The sequence below is a fragment of the Bidens hawaiensis genome, unplaced genomic scaffold (assembly GCF_021521415.1).
Source record: "Bidens hawaiensis isolate Kalapana, Puna unplaced genomic scaffold, B.hawaiensis_p1.1 tig00005189_1, whole genome shotgun sequence".
NCBI classification, from domain to species: domain Eukaryota; kingdom Viridiplantae; phylum Streptophyta; class Magnoliopsida; order Asterales; family Asteraceae; genus Bidens; species Bidens hawaiensis.
Window position 1 is genome coordinate 1,158,163 of NW_027491334.1, and position 20,830 is coordinate 1,178,992.

Consider the following 20,830-nt stretch of genomic DNA (forward strand, 5'->3'; position numbering starts at 1 on the left):
AAATCCAGGAGGTTGAGTGACATAAACTTTTTCATCTATCTTTCCATTTAGAAATGCATATTTTACATCAAGCTGATAGACTTTAATGTTCATTGATGCTGCATATGCTAGAAAAATCCTGATAGCCTCTAGTCTCTCTTCAAAATCTACTCCTTCTTCTTGTAGACACCCTAGAGCCACCAATCTAGCTTTGTTCTTAATCATTATCCCCCTTTCATCTTTTTGTTTCTAAAGACCCATTTTGTACCAATTGCATACTTGCCTCTGGGCTTGTCCACCAAGTCCCACACATGTAAGTCTCTGAACTGAGCTAATTCCTCCTGCATAGCTTCCACCCAGTTGTTGTCCTTTAATGCTTGATTGATATTCTTTGGTTCAACTTGGGATAGAAAATAGGCATACAGACAGATATTTGCTCTTTTAGATGCACTTATGGTAACTCTTTCATGTAGGTCTCCAATGATGTTCTCTGCAGGGTGATTTCTTTCAACAGAGGTAGTTTGAACAACTGGTGGTACAAACACTTCTGCTTCTAGATTTGTCATATTCATCTCAACAGATTCATCTTCATATCTGTCTTGATTTTCAGTAGAAGTTTGAACATGATTGAGTCCTGAAGTAGATGCCTCATTTCCTCCTAGCTGCAATGAGTCAAACAGGGTCTGCAACTGAGACATTTCTTCAGTCTGAGAGGGTTGTTGACTTTGGATTGGCTCACTTTCAATAACACTTGGACCTTCATTTGAGATTTCTACTGCAATCTCTTGTCCAACTCTCTCTACTTCATCTTCTTCTTGGATGTTTCTACCAAAGTCAAAACCATTTGCTTCAGGAGCAACTGAGGTCCATAGTTTGTCCAAATCAACTTGTTTTGCTTTTTCTTTTTCTTCAAAGCTGGTTCTGTACATACTATCATCCATGTCTTCATTATAGATTTTAAATGATTTGATCATTTTCTCAAGATCAAATAGCCATTTTGGACCATCAGTATTGTTGAACTGGTTTTCATTGAAGATGATGTCAGATGATTCAATGACCACCATGTGCTTTTTCACATAAACTCTATAAGCTTTTGAATGAGATGAATAGCCCACAAAGAAACATTCCGGTGATTTGGACTGGAATTTGTTCAAGTAGTCCTTTGTGTTCAAAAGTGAGCATTTACATCCAAAAGGCTTCAAGAACTTCACATAAGGCTTTCTCTGGTAGATAATTTCATATGGAGTCTTGTTTTGAGCCTTGTTAAGTAGAACCCTATTCTGCACATAACATGCATTATTTATTGCTTCTGCCCAGAAGGTAACAGGAAGGTTAGCATCAGCAATCATGGTCCTTGCAGCTTCAATTAAAGTTCTATTTCTCCTTTCTACAACACCATTTTGTTCAGGGGTTCTAGGAGCAATGTACTGCTGGAAAATACCCTTAGAAGTGCAGAAATCACTCATCGTGTCATTCTTGAATTCTGACCCATTGTCACTTCTAATTACCTTCACTGTCCTGTCAAGTTGATTTTCCATCTTGAGTACACAAGATTTGATCAAATTTGGCGTTTCATCCTTGGTGCCCATGAAATATACACAAGTGAATCTTGAAAAATCATCAGTTATCACTAGGCAGTATCTCTTCTTCCCAACACTTGGAACACTCACTGGACCAAACAAGTCCATGTGAAGTAATTCCAAGACCTCATCTATTGTGTTTATCAGTTTGCTCTTGTGTGAGGATTTGTGTTGTTTTTCTTTTAGGCAAGATGTGCATTTTTCTTCTAGCTTGAACTCTCTTGTGGGAAGGCCAACAACATGTTCACCTTTCACTAGTTTGTTCATGTTCTTCAAATTTACATGACACATCTTCCTATGCCATAGCACAGTTTCATTCTCAGTTGCCTTTGATACAAAGCATGAACCACCTCTTGAAGTTGTAGTATTCATTCTCAGTTCATAGAGGTTGTCATTTTTTGGAGCCATCATCATAATCATTTCAATTGGAATCACAAACTCTGGCTTCAAAATCAGGTAGTGTTCATCATTGAAGGCAACCTTGTATTCCTTGTCACACACTTGAGAAATGCTCAGCAAATTGTTCTGTAGACCTTCAACATGTAGAACATTCTCAAAGGATACTTTGCCATTTGTGAGTGTTCCCTTTCCAACAATTTTTCCTCCATTTTCATCACTCCCAAATGCAACTGGTCCCTCATATTTCTTCACATAATTAATCAATGCAGTCTTGTCACATGTCATGTGCCTTGAACATCCACTGTCCATATACCATAAATCGTTGCTACTCATGGACTGTCCCTGCACAACACAAAAGGAATCAGTTTGATTCTGAGTTACAAACTCCATCAGTTTGTAATTCAGAGATAGTGGAGGATGCATTAGAAGTTAGGATTGGAACAAATGGTAGATCTTCATACACGACTTCACAATTCTCATCAGTGTCGGACTCTGATCCAGAGTACACAGCAGACACTTTAATGCTACTATCAACATCCTCAATCACCTTATCCTTCCTTTCTTCTACTTCCTTCTTTATTTTCCACTTGAATCCTCTTGGTTCAAATCCTTTTTTTAACAGAAACTTCTCATCACCATTTAGAACACCTGATCTCTTCTTGACTTTCTCTTCATTTGGTGACCTTCTGTTCTTGTCTGTTGTTGTTAGGATTTGGTCATTTTCTTTGATCTTCAAAATTGTTTTGAGACTTTGTTGCAACATAGGCTGATGGTTCTTATCTTGAGATGGGTTTTTATTTCCATTCAAGTATCTCTCATACATTTCTTTGTAGCTTTTCATGTCATAGCCACTAACCACATCTGGAATTTCAAAAATATCCTCAAGAACCCAGCAAGAGTCAGTGTGATGCCCATATGCATCACATTTCGTGCAGAACACTTTAGCAAAGCTTCCCAAATCTTCAAGAAGTTTCTTGTCCTTGATCTTGTCACTTGGTTTAGGGAAGTCAAATCCTAAAGATGTCTTTGGATTCAAAGTGTTGGCGAAATCCATCGCTGATATGTCACTGACATGTCAGTGAAATATCGGTCAATATTACCGATATTATCGATACCGATATTCTGACCGATATTTCACATGAGGACCAATAACCGGATACCACCGAGATTTACTGCATAGGTTTCAATAACACGAACCGATAACCAATATCCAAACATTTTAGGTCTAAATTGTTTCTTTATCATCCAAATTTCTAGATCTATGATTTATATCCTTAAACACATCTAAAAGATATGATTTTTTTATGAAGCTTTAACTTTCTTAAAAACCCAAAAACTGTTGGGTTTTAACAAGATTATCAAAGTGATAAGACCTTACTTTTACCAAAAACGCAGCGGATAAATGTTTTAAATCTTGTTAGTTTATAGTGTATAAAACCAATTTTATACATGCAAAACCCAAACCCGGATCCAAATACGAAATACATACTATCAAACACATGCCTGTCACTATAAGTCCATGCATGTTAAGACTACCTTTCAAAACCAAGGAAATGTGAAAGGGATGATGAATGGTAGGCTAGAACTTCAAGATAGGAGTTCCTCAAGCTTGTATACCCTTCAAGCAAACATCTTGTAGCTAGGATTTGCACTCAAAAATTTTCTTCCTCCCTTGGCTCCTCCTCTTGGCCGAAAATTAGAGAGAAAAGAGAGAGAGAGTAGAAAACTTTTTTGTTACATGCAAAAAAAAAAAATGAGAGTGAAAGAGGAAGTAAGTATGTATCTTTTGGCACCACCCATGGCACCAATTAGAACCTTGCATGTCTCCACTAACATTTGAAATAACAATAAAATAATAAGAGAGAAAGAGATACCTTCCTTGTTATTATTATTATTTTAAACCTTTCATTTATATATTTGTGTTATAAAACTTATTACTTATAAGTGTAACACAACATATAGGCAACATGCTAGGTAACCATTTTCACATATTGTTATTTAATCATCTTAAATAACACTATGGAATGTTCTCTCTCAAAATATAAATCATCCATATGATTTATTCATTTCACAAGTACATTGTATTTAGAAACCCTTTTCCAAATAACATAAGTGTCAATATTTATTTACTTATGATCATATCATATATAAACAAATATAATTGGTGTTTGTCTAGCTTGTTATTGGGTATGACCCGACTTGGATCATAACGTACTAGCCACATCAATTATAATATGTGTCTTGGACAGACCGAGTCCAACAAAAACCTATAACTTTTATATTTCAAATCAGAAAGTTTGAAGGTGTTTCTTACTTTGATTTTGCCACAAGAGATCCCGAAACGTTCATATTTCACTCCTTAACTTGATTCGATCCACGATTGTAAAGATGAAGATGACACTTTCTATCTCTACGATTAAGATTAAGGTAAATTTATATAAACTGCGATTTTATCTCTTAAATTTAATCACTTTTTTTAAAATCTACGTATCATATTTTCCATCTATGACACTCAATTAAAAACTCGTCCATCTCATCCGCCTTTCATTTCTTCAACCTTATAAAATCTGTCACGTGTCATATAAATATCGAGAACTTCAATATTTATATTTGATCTTATTTATATTAGAGGACAAGTTTAATACGCGTACCAGAGGATGATTTTAAATCTTTGCCAATGTTTCTAGAGGATTGAAGGGAGCTTGGCGGCGAAGAGTAATAAGAGGGTGTTTGGCTAAGCTTATTTAACTCCAAAAGTGTGTTACCTAAGCTTATTTAAGTAAAATGACCAAAAAGACATTCATAAAAAAAAAAGCTTTTTTGGTATGAATTGAAATTGAATGATGGGTATATTTGTAATTTGGTTTTTTAAAAGCAAAACACAAAACAAAAGGCCAAGATTTGTTTCTTCTATAAAACAACTTTTATTTTTGTTAAAATACCGAGGCCTTGGCAAACATTTACTAGAAGACAACTTTTTAACCCATAAGGAAAAAGTAAAAAAAACGAGAAGTGCGTTTATAATACCCAAACATGTTTTTTTAAAGAAAAATAATTAAAAAAAAGTAGCGATTACATCGAAATAGAAGGCAAACAGACAACAGACCACATTGCTACCCCATTTTGAATTGCAAACTCAGTCTTTTAAAAAGTACATTGGCTAATATTGAGGTCATAACATTACTATGTATAGCCATTTTGAACGCGGCCAATTAACGCCACAGCTTCAGGCGCGAGTAAACCAAAAGTGTAAAAGACAAGTTTTTTAATGTTTAATTGCATTACATTAAATAGCTTTTAAATGCAAATAAACAACTTTTAAAAGTTTAGCCAAAACACTCCTAAATATATCTTTAGAGAATTCTTAACTTATCTTCTAAAATTATGTGAGTGAAATTTGCAAATTGTAGGGTGTGTTTATAAGTGTAAATTATAGGATGCAGAGAGAAAATGTAGTGATTTCTTTGTAAATTTGAATAAACTTTGTTTGCCCCTATTTATTTTTTAATATTTATTGAATTGGTTGTGAGTAGAGGAGAGAGAAAACTATAAAGATAAAGGAAAAATTCCTAAAATAACCCCTTTTAGAGAGAAAACCCCTAAATAGCCATTTTTTCCTCAAAATTGTTTAAAATTTGGACTTTTCAGACGCATTGGGAAAAGATAATAATATAGGGGTAGCAGGCCAAATTTCTAAGGAAAGTTAAGGAGGAGACCAGATTTGGGAAAATAATGAAGGGAAAGTCCAAATTATTTTGAAATCTAAGAGTAAAAGTTCAGATTTTTACAAAACTTTTTTTCTCAAAAAAAAAACAGTCTCCCAAGACTGTTTTTTAATGTTTCCTATCTCTTCCGTCCATATTTTCAAATTCTATGAAAAAGAGATTTTTAAATCTCATCTTGAGAAATGAGATTCCACCACCACCACCACCCATCGTTCGCCTTCTACCACCACCACTACCGCCACCGTTCGCCACCGCCACCATCCACCACCCCCACCCACCCACCTTCCACCACTACCGCCACCATCCACCACCACCCACCAATGGCACTGCCGGCAGCCGAAGTAACCAAGCTCCGGCTGATGTGCAGCTTCGGTGGCCACATCATCCCACGCCCACACAACAAGTCTTTAACCTACATCAGCGGCAATACGAGATTCGTCGTCGTTGACCGCCGCACTACCCTACCAGACCTCATTCACCGGCTATCCAAAATCCTTCTCCGATCATCTTCAACGACATGGATGGTGGATGGTGGATGGTGGCGGTAGTGGTGGTGGATGGTGATAGTAGTGGTGGTGGATGGTGGCGGTGGTGGATGGTGGCGGTAGTGATGGTGGTAGAAGGCAAACAATAGGTGGTGGTGGTGATGGTGGTGGAATCTCGTCTCTCAAGACGAGATTTAAAAATCTCATTTTCCTAGAATTTGAAAATATGGACGGAAAATGTAGGAAACATTAAAAAACAGTCTTGGGAGACTATTTTTAAGCAAATTGTAAAAATTTGAACTTTTACTCCCATATTTCAAAATAATTTGGACTTTCCCTTTATTACTTTCCCAAATCTGGTCTCCTCCCTGGCTTTCCTTAGAAATTTGGCCTGCTACTCCTATATTATTATCTTTTCCCAATACGTCTGGAAAGTCCAAATTCTAAAAAAAATTTAGGAAAAAAGGGATTTTGGGGATTCTTTCTCTAAAAGGGCTATTTTGGGACTTTTCCCTAATAATAAATGTATAAAAAAATATTATTTAATTGAAGAGGAAAGAGAAAATATAGTATTTTTAGTGTAATTATAGAGATATGTGGAGGATGGTATGGGATGTTCTTAGTAAATGACCAAATATAATCCTTAAAGCATTCTCAATCTATTCTCTCTCTATCTCTATAATGATATTAAAAGCACCCATTTTTTCTTTCATTTTTAATTAAATAATGTTTTTTTTATACTTTTATCATTATATATTCTCTTTCTTTCACTCACAACCACTATAAAAAACATTAAAAAAATTATAAAGGTGAACAGTGTGTTTTTTCAAGTTTAACCACGAGCAATAATATTTTCTTTCTCCACCTTTCACAAAAACCCCTTATATAATTTAGAGAATTAATTGAGAATGCTATTAGTAATATCAGGGTTTTAAAAACCGGTTCATACCGGCCGGTTGAACCGGTAATACCAGATTTCGCATACCAGACCGGTGTTTTGTGTCTGGTATTTTTAGGTGGTTTGCTAGAACATCGAACCGGCGGTTTTTTCTAAAATAGCGGTTCTAAGCCCAAGCAATTTTAATATTTTGCGGCCCATATTTTTTAAAAGTTACCTTTAACATAGCAATTAGCATCGAAACGAGTGAACCTTTGGATTATTTTTGAAAATCGAAAGCTTTTGCATTATTTTTTTATTATGGATTAACTTTTGGATTATATTTTATTATAGAATAATATAATTTTGGATTATGTGTTGAGTTGAAATTACGTTTATATAATATTATAAGGTAAACTGTTAACCAGGTTGAAGCTCTCGGTACAACTCGGTTCAACCGGTGGAACCGTTTTTTAGCTAAATCCGATACAAGTGAAATATCGGTTTTTAAATCATTAATTAATTAATATAAAGATGTATATATATTTTTTTTCCCTAAAATTGTTGAGATGAGGTTGAGACATGAAAAATCAATGAAGTAACAACCAGGTAAGTCGATGTGATCTTTATAAATAAATAAATTGGTTTTTATGTTCATTTTGCATAAAGTCATCCTCATCCATCGTATTGGTCTTCTTCCTTTCCTGGTAAACCCTTGGTTTTTATTTTCCTTATGATTTTTAATTTGAGTTGTTGCCCTAGGTTTGATTTTGTTCAATTGAATTTCGTACTTATAATCAGGTGTGTAAGATCAGATCATGGGGAACCTATTTTGTTTGTACCAAGTCGACCAATCCACCGTTGCGATTAAGGAGTCTTTCGGGAAATTTGATGAGGTGTTGGAGCCTGGATGCCACTGTGTCCCATGGATCTTCGGTAAACAGCTTGCCGGCCAGCTTACTCTCCGAGTTCAGCAGTTGGATGTCAAGTGCGAGACCAAAACAAAGGTACTCTTTTATTTATTTCAACTATTCTACATTATTTATTGTACCTTACCTTATCAATCAGGCAATTAGTTGAATGTTTTTACTGTTGTATTTCAGGATAATGTTTTTGTTAATGTTGTGGCTTCCATCCAATACCGCGCTCTTGCTGATAAAGCAAGCGATGCTTTCTATAAACTCAGCAACACGCGCTCCCAAATTCAAGCCTATGTCTTTGATGGTACTTACATACATACATATTATGAAATATTTTTTCATTCTTTTTTAATATTGCATCTGAGACTTTTACAGTTATAAGGGCGTTTGTGCCGAGGCTGAATCTAGATGATACTTTTGAGCAAAAGAATGAAATTGCAAAAGCCGTCGAAGAAGAACTTGAAAAGGTAACTGTTTTCATTTGATGGTGAACAAGATTGATTATTGATTTAATTCGGGTTTTCCATGTTGTTTGTAGGCTATGTCTGCATACGGGTTCGAGATAGTTCAGACACTGATTGTTGATATAGAACCAGATGAGCATGTAAAGAGGGCGATGAATGAGATCAATGCTGGTAAACATTATACCATAATATTTGTTTTTCTAACCTTTTAACTATGGCATTAAAAAGCACTCTCAGACCAGGTTATAATTAGGGTTTTGAGTTTTGAAATAAGGTTTGGCTTTGGTTTTTTAGTTTCCGTTCGGTTTTGGTTTTTGTCTATTTGGGTTCGGTTAGGTTTCGGTTATTTTGCTTTTACTATTTGGGTTTCAAAATTTTGAGCTGAAAAAGTAATTGGCTCAAGATAATGAATCCAGGCCTAAAAGTTTGAGCTTAAGTCTTTTTGTTAATTTATAATCAGATGAATTATGAATTATTTGGGTTGAGCCTAAGTCCTTTTAAAAACGAGTTGTTAATGAAGTATGAACACTAATAATAGTAATATTATTTTCAGCTGCACGTTTGAGGATGGCTGCTACCGAGAAAGCAGAAGCTGAGAAAATTCTGCAAATCAAGAGGGCTGAGGGTGAGGCGGAGTCCAAATACCTGTCGGGTTTGGGTATAGCCCGGCAGAGGCAGGCCATTGTGGACGGTTTGAGAGACAGTGTGTTGGGGTTCTCAGTCAATGTGCCCGGAACCACTGCAAAAGATGTGATGGACATGGTTTTGGTGACTCAGTATTTTGACACCATGAAGGAGATCGGTGCGTCTTCCAAGTCGTCAGCTGTGTTTCTCCCTCATGGACCGGGTGCGGTTCGTGATGTGGCTGCTCAGATTCGTGATGGACTTCTTCAAGGGTCTTCTGCCACTTGAAAGATTGGAATGCAATTTGAAACTTGCAAGTATATGATATAAACTTATTGTGTTTTGCTTTTATTTTCGTAGAGATGATGATGATCTCCTTGTTTTTGTTTGGATACTTTTTTTTTTTGGTATAATGAAGTGTAAATTCGTTTTGAAGCTTGAATAAGCGTTTATAAATTGGGAAGATCTAAACTAATTAGAGGTAAAGAAACAAAGATAATAAAAGAGCATTAATAGTTTTAACTAGTATTTTTTTCACTCTTACCAAACTAGATAACACGTACAGGTATCAGGTATGTTATCTAGTTTGTTTACGTGGAGAGTGCTCGGGTAGCGTTGACAAGTTGAGGTGTTCTTCGGGTTCGTTTTTTGGGTTTCAGGTTTTTTGGGTCGGGTTCTTCGGGTTTAAAGTTTTAAATCTTAACCCAAAACCCAACCCAAATCTCTCGCGGGTTTTTCGGGTTCGGGTAATTCGGGTTCAGGTTTTTTCGGGTTGGGTTAATCGGGTTTCGATTATCCTAGAAAATGAAACAAAAAACAAAAAAATTTTAAAAAACTTCAATGCTATAATTAAAACATATTCTTGTTTGCTAGTAACGCAAATAATCAAATAACCAAACCAACGTAACTTGATAAAGTCATAAAGCAATTCAAAAGAAGAGTAAAACTAAGTACCTAACTTGAACCATAATCGTCTTCAATCAGACGCGATTTTTTTGTTCGATTACCGTTGCTATTAATAATAAATGGAAAACATAAATTAACAATAAACGATCGGTTCATAATAATTGGAATGATAACAGTCGATTAGGCTTAGATTCTAACAACTCTAGTGACTAAGACTAAACCTATTATATCTAAAAATATATTTAATTTCAAAACTAAAAGTTTATATTCGGGTTTTTCGGGTTGACCCGAAACTTATAAATCAAACCCGAGAACCAACCTGAATTACATCGGTTCGGGTTCGGGGTTTTTGGGTCGGGTTAGTTCGGGTTCAGGTACGTGTTTTTTCGGGTTGGGTTTCGGGTTTCGGGTAAAAGTAACAACTCTATTGACAAGTGTAATCATGGTCGTTCCCTCTCGGCTATGACCGATCTGTTGTGAGGCCAAGGCTTCGGCCATTTGTTTCTCTTGTAGGTTTGCACAAGCAATTTGGCAGGTGCTCTTGACTTGATGCAAAATTCCCAACATCTTTTCTTTTATTATCAAGGACGTTTTGGACATGCGCAAATATTCAAGATTTCCTAAAACAAAGGGAAAAGTGTTTCACTATTTTCTTTTTAAGGAACACGGGTCAAACTTATGAAGGCTTTTGAGAAGATAAAAGAGCTCGATTATCTTTGGGTTCGGAATACATCGAAGATTTCGTCGCTCAATTGGGTGGATTGGCGTAGTTTTAGTTTGAAATGTTTTTGTTTACTCGAGGTGTGGTTTCTGGTTTTTGTTTTTTGGTTGGGCTTGCTGATCAACTCCTTGCTAGCTTTTAATGAAAGTTTTTTATTGGCTGTTTTATAAAAAAAAAAAATCTAGGATGTCACTGTCTATATTTAATTTTAATTTGAAAACAGATATTAAATGCAATGTCTGAAATTGACATCGACAGAAAAGTCTACTGTATATAACTTGTGGTTTTGGAATGTTAATTTCCCAATGACAACATGATGGATGGTAGACCATAATGATGTGATATACTTCAGGCTAGTATAGTATTATATGGCTGTAATCTATCTAGTGTATAATATCTTTTAGAGTTGACTTGTAGCAAACTTACTGAAGTAAACAAAAATGATTTTTAAAGATAACTTTCTTTTTGAACTACGAAGTAATATAAAAATCAAACAGAAATTGAATGAGTACAAAAATACAATAAGTGAAACTACCAACTCAATAACTAGAAACACCCTATCCCAAATCTCCTAATCGATATTATTTTGCTTCGACTAATTTCTGTTAAAATTTAACAAGCGTGTCTTAACTTTTTCGAAAATCATTTGTGACGATTCCTTAACCCTGATGAACACCAAATCATGCCGCACCTTCTACAAGAACCAGCATCAACTTATTTAAATGATTTGCCATGAGATGAGAACAAAGATGATTGATACAAAAGAAGTCAAACTTAGTTTGTAAACATGTCTTAATAACTTTTAACTAAGAGCATTCTCAATGGATTCTTCAAATTATGGAAGGGGGTTCTTCATTTTTTATAGATGGTTAAAAATAGTTGTGAAAGGATGAGAGAGAAAATGTTAGTGTTCATAGTTAAATTCGGAGAAGCTTATTGTTCATCTCTATAATTTTTTAATGTTTTTTAAAGTGGTTGTGAGTGAATGAGAGAGAAAAGATAATGATAAAAATATAAAAAAGTATTATTTAATTTAAAATGAGAGAGAAAAGATAGTGTTTTTAATGTAGAGATAGAGAATTAAATGTGAATGCTTAAGGTTTGTTTTTAAACTGAGAATAGGAAACCGGAAAATGGGTTTTTTGTTAAATAGTCAAACTGAGTTTTGAATGGAGTTGTAGGTGAGGTGTTTTGTTGGGACGGGTCGATGATAGCAGATAAGGTCACATGTTGGCAAGTTAAAGTCCACGTGTGCGTGACATATAGTTGAAGGACGCTTTAGGTGACTGAAGAAACACTAAGTGACCCCGGCAGATTACGGATAATCTGGGGGTTAAATAGATGTTTCCCACGAGGGTTAGGTCCGGCAAAGATGGTTGTTCCTCTGATGACCTGCAAAACAGACACCATGAGCTCGTCACTGAGAAGGGGGGGTACCTCCTTGTGACCACCCTCCGGCGTGAGAATCAGACTAGATTGCTCTTGAATATAAGTGTATATTAAGAGAAATTGCTAGAGCAGATACCAGATAATATATGGGGATATCAGATAAGATGTCATACCGTTCCAAGGTGTTGGAGTATTTATAGCCGAAGGTAGGTTTCCAAGCAGGTTCAGCCAGCTGTATAATATTCCTTTTCTACCAACTGTGGGCTACGCACGTGCCATGCTGGTGGTTGGTGGGTAGGCAGCAGCTGATAGTGACATGGCCGGCTGTGTACTATTCCTTTTCCACCAACTGCAGGCTATGTACGTGCCACGACAAGGGTTGGTGAGTAGGCAGCGGCTGATAGTGACATTTTGTACTAGAGCGTGCTCCTCGTCGTACTATTGTCAGTGAGCTGTCACCCTGTGATTGGTTCATGGGCTGCTTTGGTCAGATCTTGTCTATTTTGTCCATACCTTGGCAGGTATAGTACAAAAGATCCTCCAGAAGCGTACGGACTGGCTCATTTGGGCGGGAGTATTCCCGCCTTGCTCATTCCTTCTTCAGGTGACTACTGAATTATTGAGAGTTAGTGCCTTGTGCGTGTAGCCTTCCTATTAGTGCGGGTAGCCTTCCCTGATGACTTGTATCCTCAGCTGCGGGAACAGGCGGGGTACTTCACCATTGGGAGGCTTTTTCCTGCGGGAACAGCTGGCGTACTGCGCGTAAGGTCTTCATCTCTCTGAGCATGGTGGGTCCTGCGGAACCAGTTGGTCTTTGCGCATACGCCCCTCTTCAAGGTGAGTCTTGCGGGTCCAACTGGGCCTTGCTGGGACCTACCTCTTCAAGTCCCCCCCAGTCCAATGTCATTCTCATGAATTGTTAATAAGTGAGGTGAACTTTTGGACTTAAGCAAAGGGTTTTGAAAAGGGTTTTTAGTTTTAAGGTTTTCCATGGGGATTCTTCCCGCGGTTTTCCTAATGTCACGCAGAATTTCCCACTTTTCTGCTTGATCTTTGGGTATGATGCGGGTAGGTATGTAACCTCCTCGCAAGTCAGGAGCGTTGAGTTTCAGTTGTATAGGTTCTCCACGAGGTTTTGGTAGTTTTAGACATAGTGATCAATTATGTTTAAACAACCAATTCCATCTTGGAGCATCAAACAATCTAGTTCTCAATGTTCCCGCTATGCGGGGATGTTATATCCCTTTCCACAAGCTTGGCCCAGAAGATCCTTCATGGTTTCAATTCCCTGCGAGTGCTAAGTATGTGAAGGGTTTCGCCTTGACACTGTACCCGCACTCGTCTTATAGTTACTTTACTTCCAAGGTATTCTTGGCTTCAATTCCCTGCGGGTGCTAAGTATGTGAAGGGTTTTGCCTTGACACTGTACCCGCACCCGTCTTATAGTTACTTGGTTGCCAAGGTATTCTTGGCTTCAATTCTCTGCGGGTGCTAAGTATGTGAAGGGTTTTGCCTTGATACTGTACCCGTACCTGTCTTATAGTTACTTGGTTGCCAAGGTAAGGGGGTGTATTCCCTCTTATTTTTGAATCTTTTTGAATCTTTTTGAAATTCGAAGAGTTGGTGAAAGGATAAGAACAGTCCAAACTGTTGAAGGGACGTTAGCGTCGTCCGACGGTTTCTTCTGACAGTTTCAGGACGTGCAGGAAGTTATGGTGACGTGACGGTATATGGTCATTCCAGACGTTTTTTCAGGCGCGTCGGCGCGAGTTTTACGGCACGCGTCCTTTCAACAGCTGTTGCCAGCTTGCTCTTTCCACGTGTCATAGTTTCATTGCACCTGCGCTCTCTCTCTCTCCTCCGCATTAAATTCATCGCATTCATTGCGATGAGTATATAAAGGGGGAGAGGGTGCATCTTAATCCACACCTTCACTTCACTCTTCTTCTTCTAAACGATTTCCGGCGAATACTCTAACTTTTCCGTCGAGCATTCTTCTGAAATCGTTCTTCTTTACATCCAAAACATGTCTTCCATTCATGATCCTGAGGCTACTGCCGAGGAGTCTGAGGTGTACACCGAGAACCCAATGTCCGCGTCTGATAAGGACGATAAGAGTACTGCTGGCGAGTGCCAGTGTGCTCTTACCGTCGACCTGTACCAGTACATCATCAAGAAGTTCATGCTCGAGCCTTTCGAGCCTGAGTTTCCTGAGCCTCACCAGACGGTGTACGATGCCCCCAAGGGCAAGATAGGGGTTTATGCCTCATTCTTTATATATGGGAATCTCAGATTCCTATTAACGAAGTTCGTATACCGTGTTCTGGAGAGACACGGTGTACATTTGACGGAGGTGCACCCGATGGCGATCGCTAAGGTTCGCCACTTTGAATGGGTGTGCCATATTCTGGGCGTTAAGCCCCGCGTCGACCGCCTGATGACCTTCTACTCCTGGAGGTGCATCCAGGGCTGGTATACCTTGGTCACTCAGATCAAGGGTTTGAAGATCTGCGCTACCGAGCGCATTCTTCGGTCTTGGAAGCGGGAGTTTTTCTACATCTCGAACCTTCACGCCTCCAACTACCAGGAAGCGGAATGGTTTACCAAGATCTCCCAGATCCAGACTCCGGTTTATCGCTTTGCGGAGTCTGGGATGGTGATGCTTGGGATGAGCCGGGTATGGAAGGATGCTGGGGCAGAGGCGCCACAGATTCCCATCGTTCTTGAATACGGTTCGAATTTTATTCCCTATGGTATGCTCCATCTCTTTTTGCTGATTTAGGGTTTTTCTTCTAACTGCTTTTCTGTTTATTTTCAGAGGGGAACAATTTGCAGTCGCTTCTGCAACCGCGTGAGAGCGGTGGTCCCTCTCGGTTGGGTACTCGTGCTCTCGACGAGAACGAGTTGCCCATCTTGGAGCAAACGGCGGATCGGTTTGTGGAGGTCTACCCGCCAGGCCACGAAATTCTGAGCGCCACGCGGGCAGGTAAGGGTTTCATTAACCCTCGCCCTCTTCATGCTCAAACCTCTACTGGAGTTTCTCTAATTTTGTCATCTTCTGATGAGGAATCCGCAGACGGTCCTTTCTTCGTGAGGAAGAAGAAAGCTGCCGGCGTGAAGGGCAAGGCGAAGGTTGCCTCCACTGTCGATCAGGGGAACCGGTCTGACTCGGAAACCGAAAGTGAGGAGGCGGCGGGGAACCCTGGTTGTGGTGAGACAACTGTCTCGGAGGTTGAGACAGCTGCCACCTCCGCGCGACCAAGTTCTACGACGGTGGCTGGCGTGAAGAGGCCAGTTCCATCGGGTTCGTCCCCGCCTGTTCGCACCTTCAAGCTCAAGAGGACTCGTAAGTATAAACTTCATTTACCTTAACTGCATATCTTTCCGCCATTATACTTATATATCTTGTCTTCGTGCAGGCGTGGATGCTACCGCATTCCAGAGTGGAGCGGGGAGGAGCACCTCTGGACCCATGACGGTAGGTTTGGTCAACCTACCCGAGGCGATGACCCAGGCGGCTGCGCCTGCTTCAAGTGTTGGTTCAGTTGCTCACCCGGTTGAGGCAACTGTTCCAATTGTGACGTCGTCTCCACCGGCTGTCAGTGTCATATTCACTGCGTCCTTCACTGAGCCGGCGGTGAGTTTTTCTCGGGTTCCTCCGCAGCGGCGGCCACGGTTGTGAGTTCACCTCCAGTGAGTTCACCACCGATGGTCTCCACCGCGGCGGCTTCAACCGTGCCTCCGGCACCGGCGACTACCTCGTCCCCGGCCGGTTCAGCAGGTATGTTTGGAGTTGGGCTTCTAGCCAATCTCTGCCTCCTTCCCATCTGCCTGACCTCTTGGATGGATATCCCTTAGGTTCAGGTGATGGGTTTGGTGGCTATCGGCCTGTTGTCGACCCTACAGGTGCGTAGGGTTATTTTGGCCTTTTTTTTATCATCTTTTCCTAACTGTTTCTTGTTTTTGCAGTGTCGGATTCGAATGAGGTGTATGTTCCACGGTGGAACATCCGCCGGGGAACAACCCTTCGGACGGCTGTGGACTGCGTCGAGTGGGCGCGTCACGCGGCCCCAAGTGGCGCGTTGGGGGAAGCCATGTCTAGCTACCAGGAGGGTAGGCTGACAAATGAGCTTCGGATTCTCCTTGCCCGGATACAGCCGCGCGTCGAGTTACTTTGTCGTGAAAACGACAAGTTAAAGGCTGCGCGTATCCAAGAAGTGGCTCAGGCGCGGGCTATTCGGGAGGAGAACAGGAGACTTTCCGCAATTGCTGCGGAGAAGGAAAAGGCCTTCAAGGCCCTCGAGGTTGAAGTGCAGGCCCGGCTCGAGGCCCGTTCCAAGGCTACTCAAGCTGTTAACGAACAGCTTAGGTTGGCTAAGGAAACTGCGCGGAACGCAACCGAGAGGGCCACCAAGGCTGAAGCCGTTGCTGAACCTCTGCGCGCCGAGAATGAGGAGCTTAAAGCCAAGCTAGAGAGGCTTCAGCAGGCTCACGATGCTTTGGCTATGGAAGACGCCAAGAAGCTCCAAGAGATCTTGGATCAGAGGGGTATGCTTGACCATACTGAGCGTAAGCTGAAGGGCGTTGAAGAGGCTGCTGCTAAGGAAGTGTTGCTTGCCAACCTTAACAAAAATGAAGCCGAACGCGCCCGTAACCAAGCTCAAGCAGCCCTCCAGGAAGCTCTGATTACCAAGGAATGGCTTCTACGGAAAGCGTTGTCGCAGGTGTGCATAGCTTCATAATATCTTTACGCTTTTCTTTGTACTTAGAAAAGGTTTTGATACTTGTATTTTTGTTTTGTAGGTTTTGCATCGGATCTTCACAGACACATCCTATGACGATGCTATGAGCGCAGCCCTCAACGCTTCTTATGAGGATGGGGAAAAGGTTGGTTTCCTGCTTGGTCTGGGGTTTGTTGAGCAAGGCATCCCGCCTTCCAACTTCCCTCTTTATGACGTGGATACTGAAGCTGCTTATGACCAAGCAGTGAACCAGTATGCTGCCTTCCCGCATCCGGTGGTGGAGAAGGTGAACGAAGTTGCTGCCGCTGATGATGGGCTAACTATCCTCAAGAATTTCCTTGAACCGCTACAGCCAACTGATGGTGCGGGTACAAGTGGGTTTGGAGGGAGTGGTCCTGAAGTTTGAACCTTGAGGTCCCTTCCCACCGTTAGGATAGATTTTTATTTTTGTATAGGTTTATATTCTTGTATGCGGGTATGTGCCCAGCCATTCTTGTAATACTTGAATTTTTATGAAATATAAATGTTTGTGCGGGTAGGACCGCCACTTTCATTGGATGACTTACTTTATAAATGTTATATGACTTGCTCATGCATATTATAGCTTAATTTGGCACTTGTTTTGCCGCATAAACAATATATGATTCGCTCGTGCATACTTTAGTTTAACTTAGCAATTTTCCAAGTGTTTTGAATAAGTTAACCGTTCGACGCGCGGTTGTCAATAGGTTAGTGTTCAGTTTCCTCTATCATGATTGTGCGGGTAGGACCGTCACTTTCATTTAGTGGGATGACCAATCTTCACCTATAACTGACCTGCGTGAAGGTTTGCCGTTTTGTGTTTATGCGAGTTTTGCCGCCGTCCACAAGCAACGACTTCCCCACTTATTTATGCGGTGAATACCGGCATATCAGTGTTTTGAATAAGTTAAACCTCTCGACGCGCGGTTGTCAATAGGTTAATGTTCAGTTTCCTCTATCATGATTGTGCGGGTAGGACCGTCACTTTCATTTAGTGGGATGACCAAACTTTACCTATAACTGACCTGCGTGAAGGTTGTCATCTCAGAAATTTTTGCCGTTTTTTGTGTTTATGCGGGTTTTGCCGCCGTCCACACGCAACGACTTACTTCCCCACTTATTTATGCGGTGAATACCGGCATATCAGTGTGGGAAGTTCATAAGTATAAATGTAAGACCATCAGCGTCAATGTGATAAGGAGAATCATTTCCATTAGAAGTGGCTCTGAGCCTTTTCTTTACAAGTTTGGAATTGATCTACATGCAACCTGTGTAATTGAACTCCCATGTTCTTGGGATGGGGGTGTCATCGAGCCTTTCGAGCCGATATTCACCTGGTTCGGAATCTCGTTGTTTACGCAGTATGTAGTCTCCAACATTGAAGCTGCGGTTTCATTCGTGTTTTCCCCAACTGGGGTTCTACACGCATTAGCCTGCTCAGCGTTCATTACGCCACAAGGTGCGTGAGTGTCCCATCTCTGACAAATGCTTCCACGACGTCCTTCAAGTCTAAGCATTCCTCGGTGGTGTGGCCTCTTGTCCTGTGGAAGTCACAGGATTTGCTTTGATCAGCGTTTGGACGCTGTCGGATAATTGGAGCCTCTGGCCACGGGAGCCTCTCGGTGGCGAATATCTCGGTGACGCTTTTGGTGAGTGGCGTCCATCTGGAGTTCCGGTTCGACGACTGCATGTTATCCTTTCCGCCTAACCGAGGGTGCAAGCCGGATGAGGTGTCAAAGTTTACCCTTGACTGCCAAATACCTAGCTTCCTTTTTTTGTTTAGTCGGGCGGTAAGGACGTTGTTTTCTCTTGTTTTCTGAGTGTAGATGTTTGTGCTCTGGGGAAGATCTCTACCCAGTTGCTTTTCAGTTTCCGCGAAGCGTTTAGCTGCTGTCATGATGGCATCCCATGTGGATGGCATGCCGTCTTTACCCGTCAATGTGCGGATAAGCTCTGGGTATTCGGCGCCTTGGATGAAAGCTGCGCGAACAAGATCCTCGCTTATGGTGCCCAGACTCAGCTTCTTTGAGTTGAAGCGAGTGATGAAGTCTAGTAAAGACTCATCTTCCTCTCGGATGCAGTTGAGGATCGTCCACTGTTCTTCAGTATATTTCCTCTGTTGGCTGAAGTGTTGGCTGAACTTCTGTTGGAAGTCTGCCCAATCGTAAATGTGGTGGACCGGTAGGCGGTCAAACCACGCTCTAGCCGCTCCAACCAGCGTCATTTGGAACATATAACACCACGTGGGTTCCGTCCAGTTGCTGACGGTTGCCCCTGCTATGAATCTGTTCAAATGATCGTCTGGGTCGGATATACCATCATAAGTGCCGATGTTGGGCATCTGCTTGGCACTCTTCGGGGCGATTGCTTCTGCAATGTCCCTTGCAAACTTGGAAGTTCCCGCATTTGCAACAGTTGGTCTGAAGGCTTTGGAGAAGTCACGTGGGTTTCCACCCGCGTTTTTTGGTTTGAAGGTTTCTCCAAAATTCCTTCTTGGTTGGAAGTCCGTTTCCTTACGCTTCCCTTTCGCCCTGTGGCGAGGGTTTGCGTCGCTATCGGATTCCTCCTGATTATCATCCCAGTACTCGCACTCATTGCTCATGTTGAGCTGTTGAGTGCTTCCGAATTCGTCAGCCTGTTGGAGTGAGCGTAAGCGTTCATCCAACTCAGCTTGGAATTCCCTCTGTCGTGCTTCCGCCCACGCTTTAACTTGATCAAGTGTTTGGCGGGGGAGCCTCGTCTGTTGTCTCTCCAACTGGGTATTGGTGAATCCCAGTGAAGGATTGTTTACTGCACTTGTCCCGGCTCGGGTAACCGGGGTAGTGTTCGTAAAATTTACTGCACTTGCCTCGTCTGTTGTCTCTCCAACTGGGTATTGGTGAATCCCAGTGAAGGATTGTTTACTGCACTTGCCCCGGCTCGGGTAACCGGGGTAGTGTTCGTAAAATTTACTGCACTTGCCCCGGCTTGGGTGACCGGGGTAGTGTTCGTAAAATTTGTGTACTCGCCGGTGTTCCCCCCAGTAGCTGGGGTTGTGGTTACCGGGGTTTCTTGGTCACTCGTTGGCCTTGGCACCGGAGTAACGTTAACCATCTTTCCAGAAGTTTTGAAAAAACTGAAAAAGAATTAGTTCTAGCTTTTATGCACGGATGGCGCCAATGAAGAAACACTAAGTGACCCCGGCAGATTACGGATAATCTGGGGGTTAAATAGATGTTTCCCACGAGGGTTAGGTCCGGAAAAGATGGTTGTTCCTCTGATGACCTGCAAAACAGACACCGTGAGCTCGTCACTGAGAAGGGGGGGTACCTCCTTGTGACCACCCTCCGGCGTGAGAATCAGACTAGATTGCTCTTGAATATAAGTGTATATTAAGAGAAATTGCTAGAGCAGATACCAGATAATATATGGGGATATCAGATAAGATGTCATACCGTTCCAAGGTGTTGGAGTATTTATAGCCGAAGGTAGGTTTCCAAGCAGGTACAGCCAGCTGTATAATATTCCTTTTCTAACAACTGTGGGCTACGCACGTGCCATGCTGGTGGTTGGTGGGTAGGCAGCGGCTGATAGTGACATGGCCGGCTGTGTACTATTCCTTTTCCACCAACTGCAGGCTATGTACGTGCCACGACAAGGGTTGGTGAGTAGGCAGCGGCTGATAGTGACATTTTGTACTAGAGCGTGCTCCTCGTCGTACTGTTGTCAGTGAGCTGTCACCCTGTGATTGGTTCATGGGCTGCTTTGGTCAGATCTTGTCTATTTTGTCCATACCTTGGCAGGTATAGTACAAAAGATCCTCTAGAAGCGTACGGACTGGCTCATTTGGGCGGGAGTATTCCCGCCTTGCTCATTCCTTCTTCAGGTGACTACTGAATTATTGAGAGTTAGTGCCTTGTGCGTGTAGCCTTGCTATTAGTGCGGGTAGCCTTCCCTGATGGCTTGTATCTGCAGCTGCGGGAACAGGCGGGGTACTTCACCATTGGGAGGCTTTTCCT

At 41.3% G+C, this 20,830-nt stretch overlaps 1 protein-coding gene across 1 annotated transcript; it reads left to right on the forward strand.

Annotated features, from left to right (window-relative positions):
- Positions 1–7,846: 7,846 nt before the first annotated feature.
- On the forward strand, positions 7,847–9,450 carry LOC143629347 (hypersensitive-induced response protein-like protein 1). Its single transcript, XM_077098647.1, has 5 exons — positions 7,847–8,052; positions 8,149–8,269; positions 8,341–8,432; positions 8,504–8,600; positions 8,983–9,450. The coding sequence occupies exons 1-5, from the start codon at positions 7,864–7,866 to the stop codon at positions 9,339–9,341; spliced, it is 858 nt and encodes a 285-aa protein (XP_076954762.1). The 5' UTR covers positions 7,847–7,863; the 3' UTR covers positions 9,342–9,450.
- Positions 9,451–20,830: the final 11,380 nt, after the last annotated feature.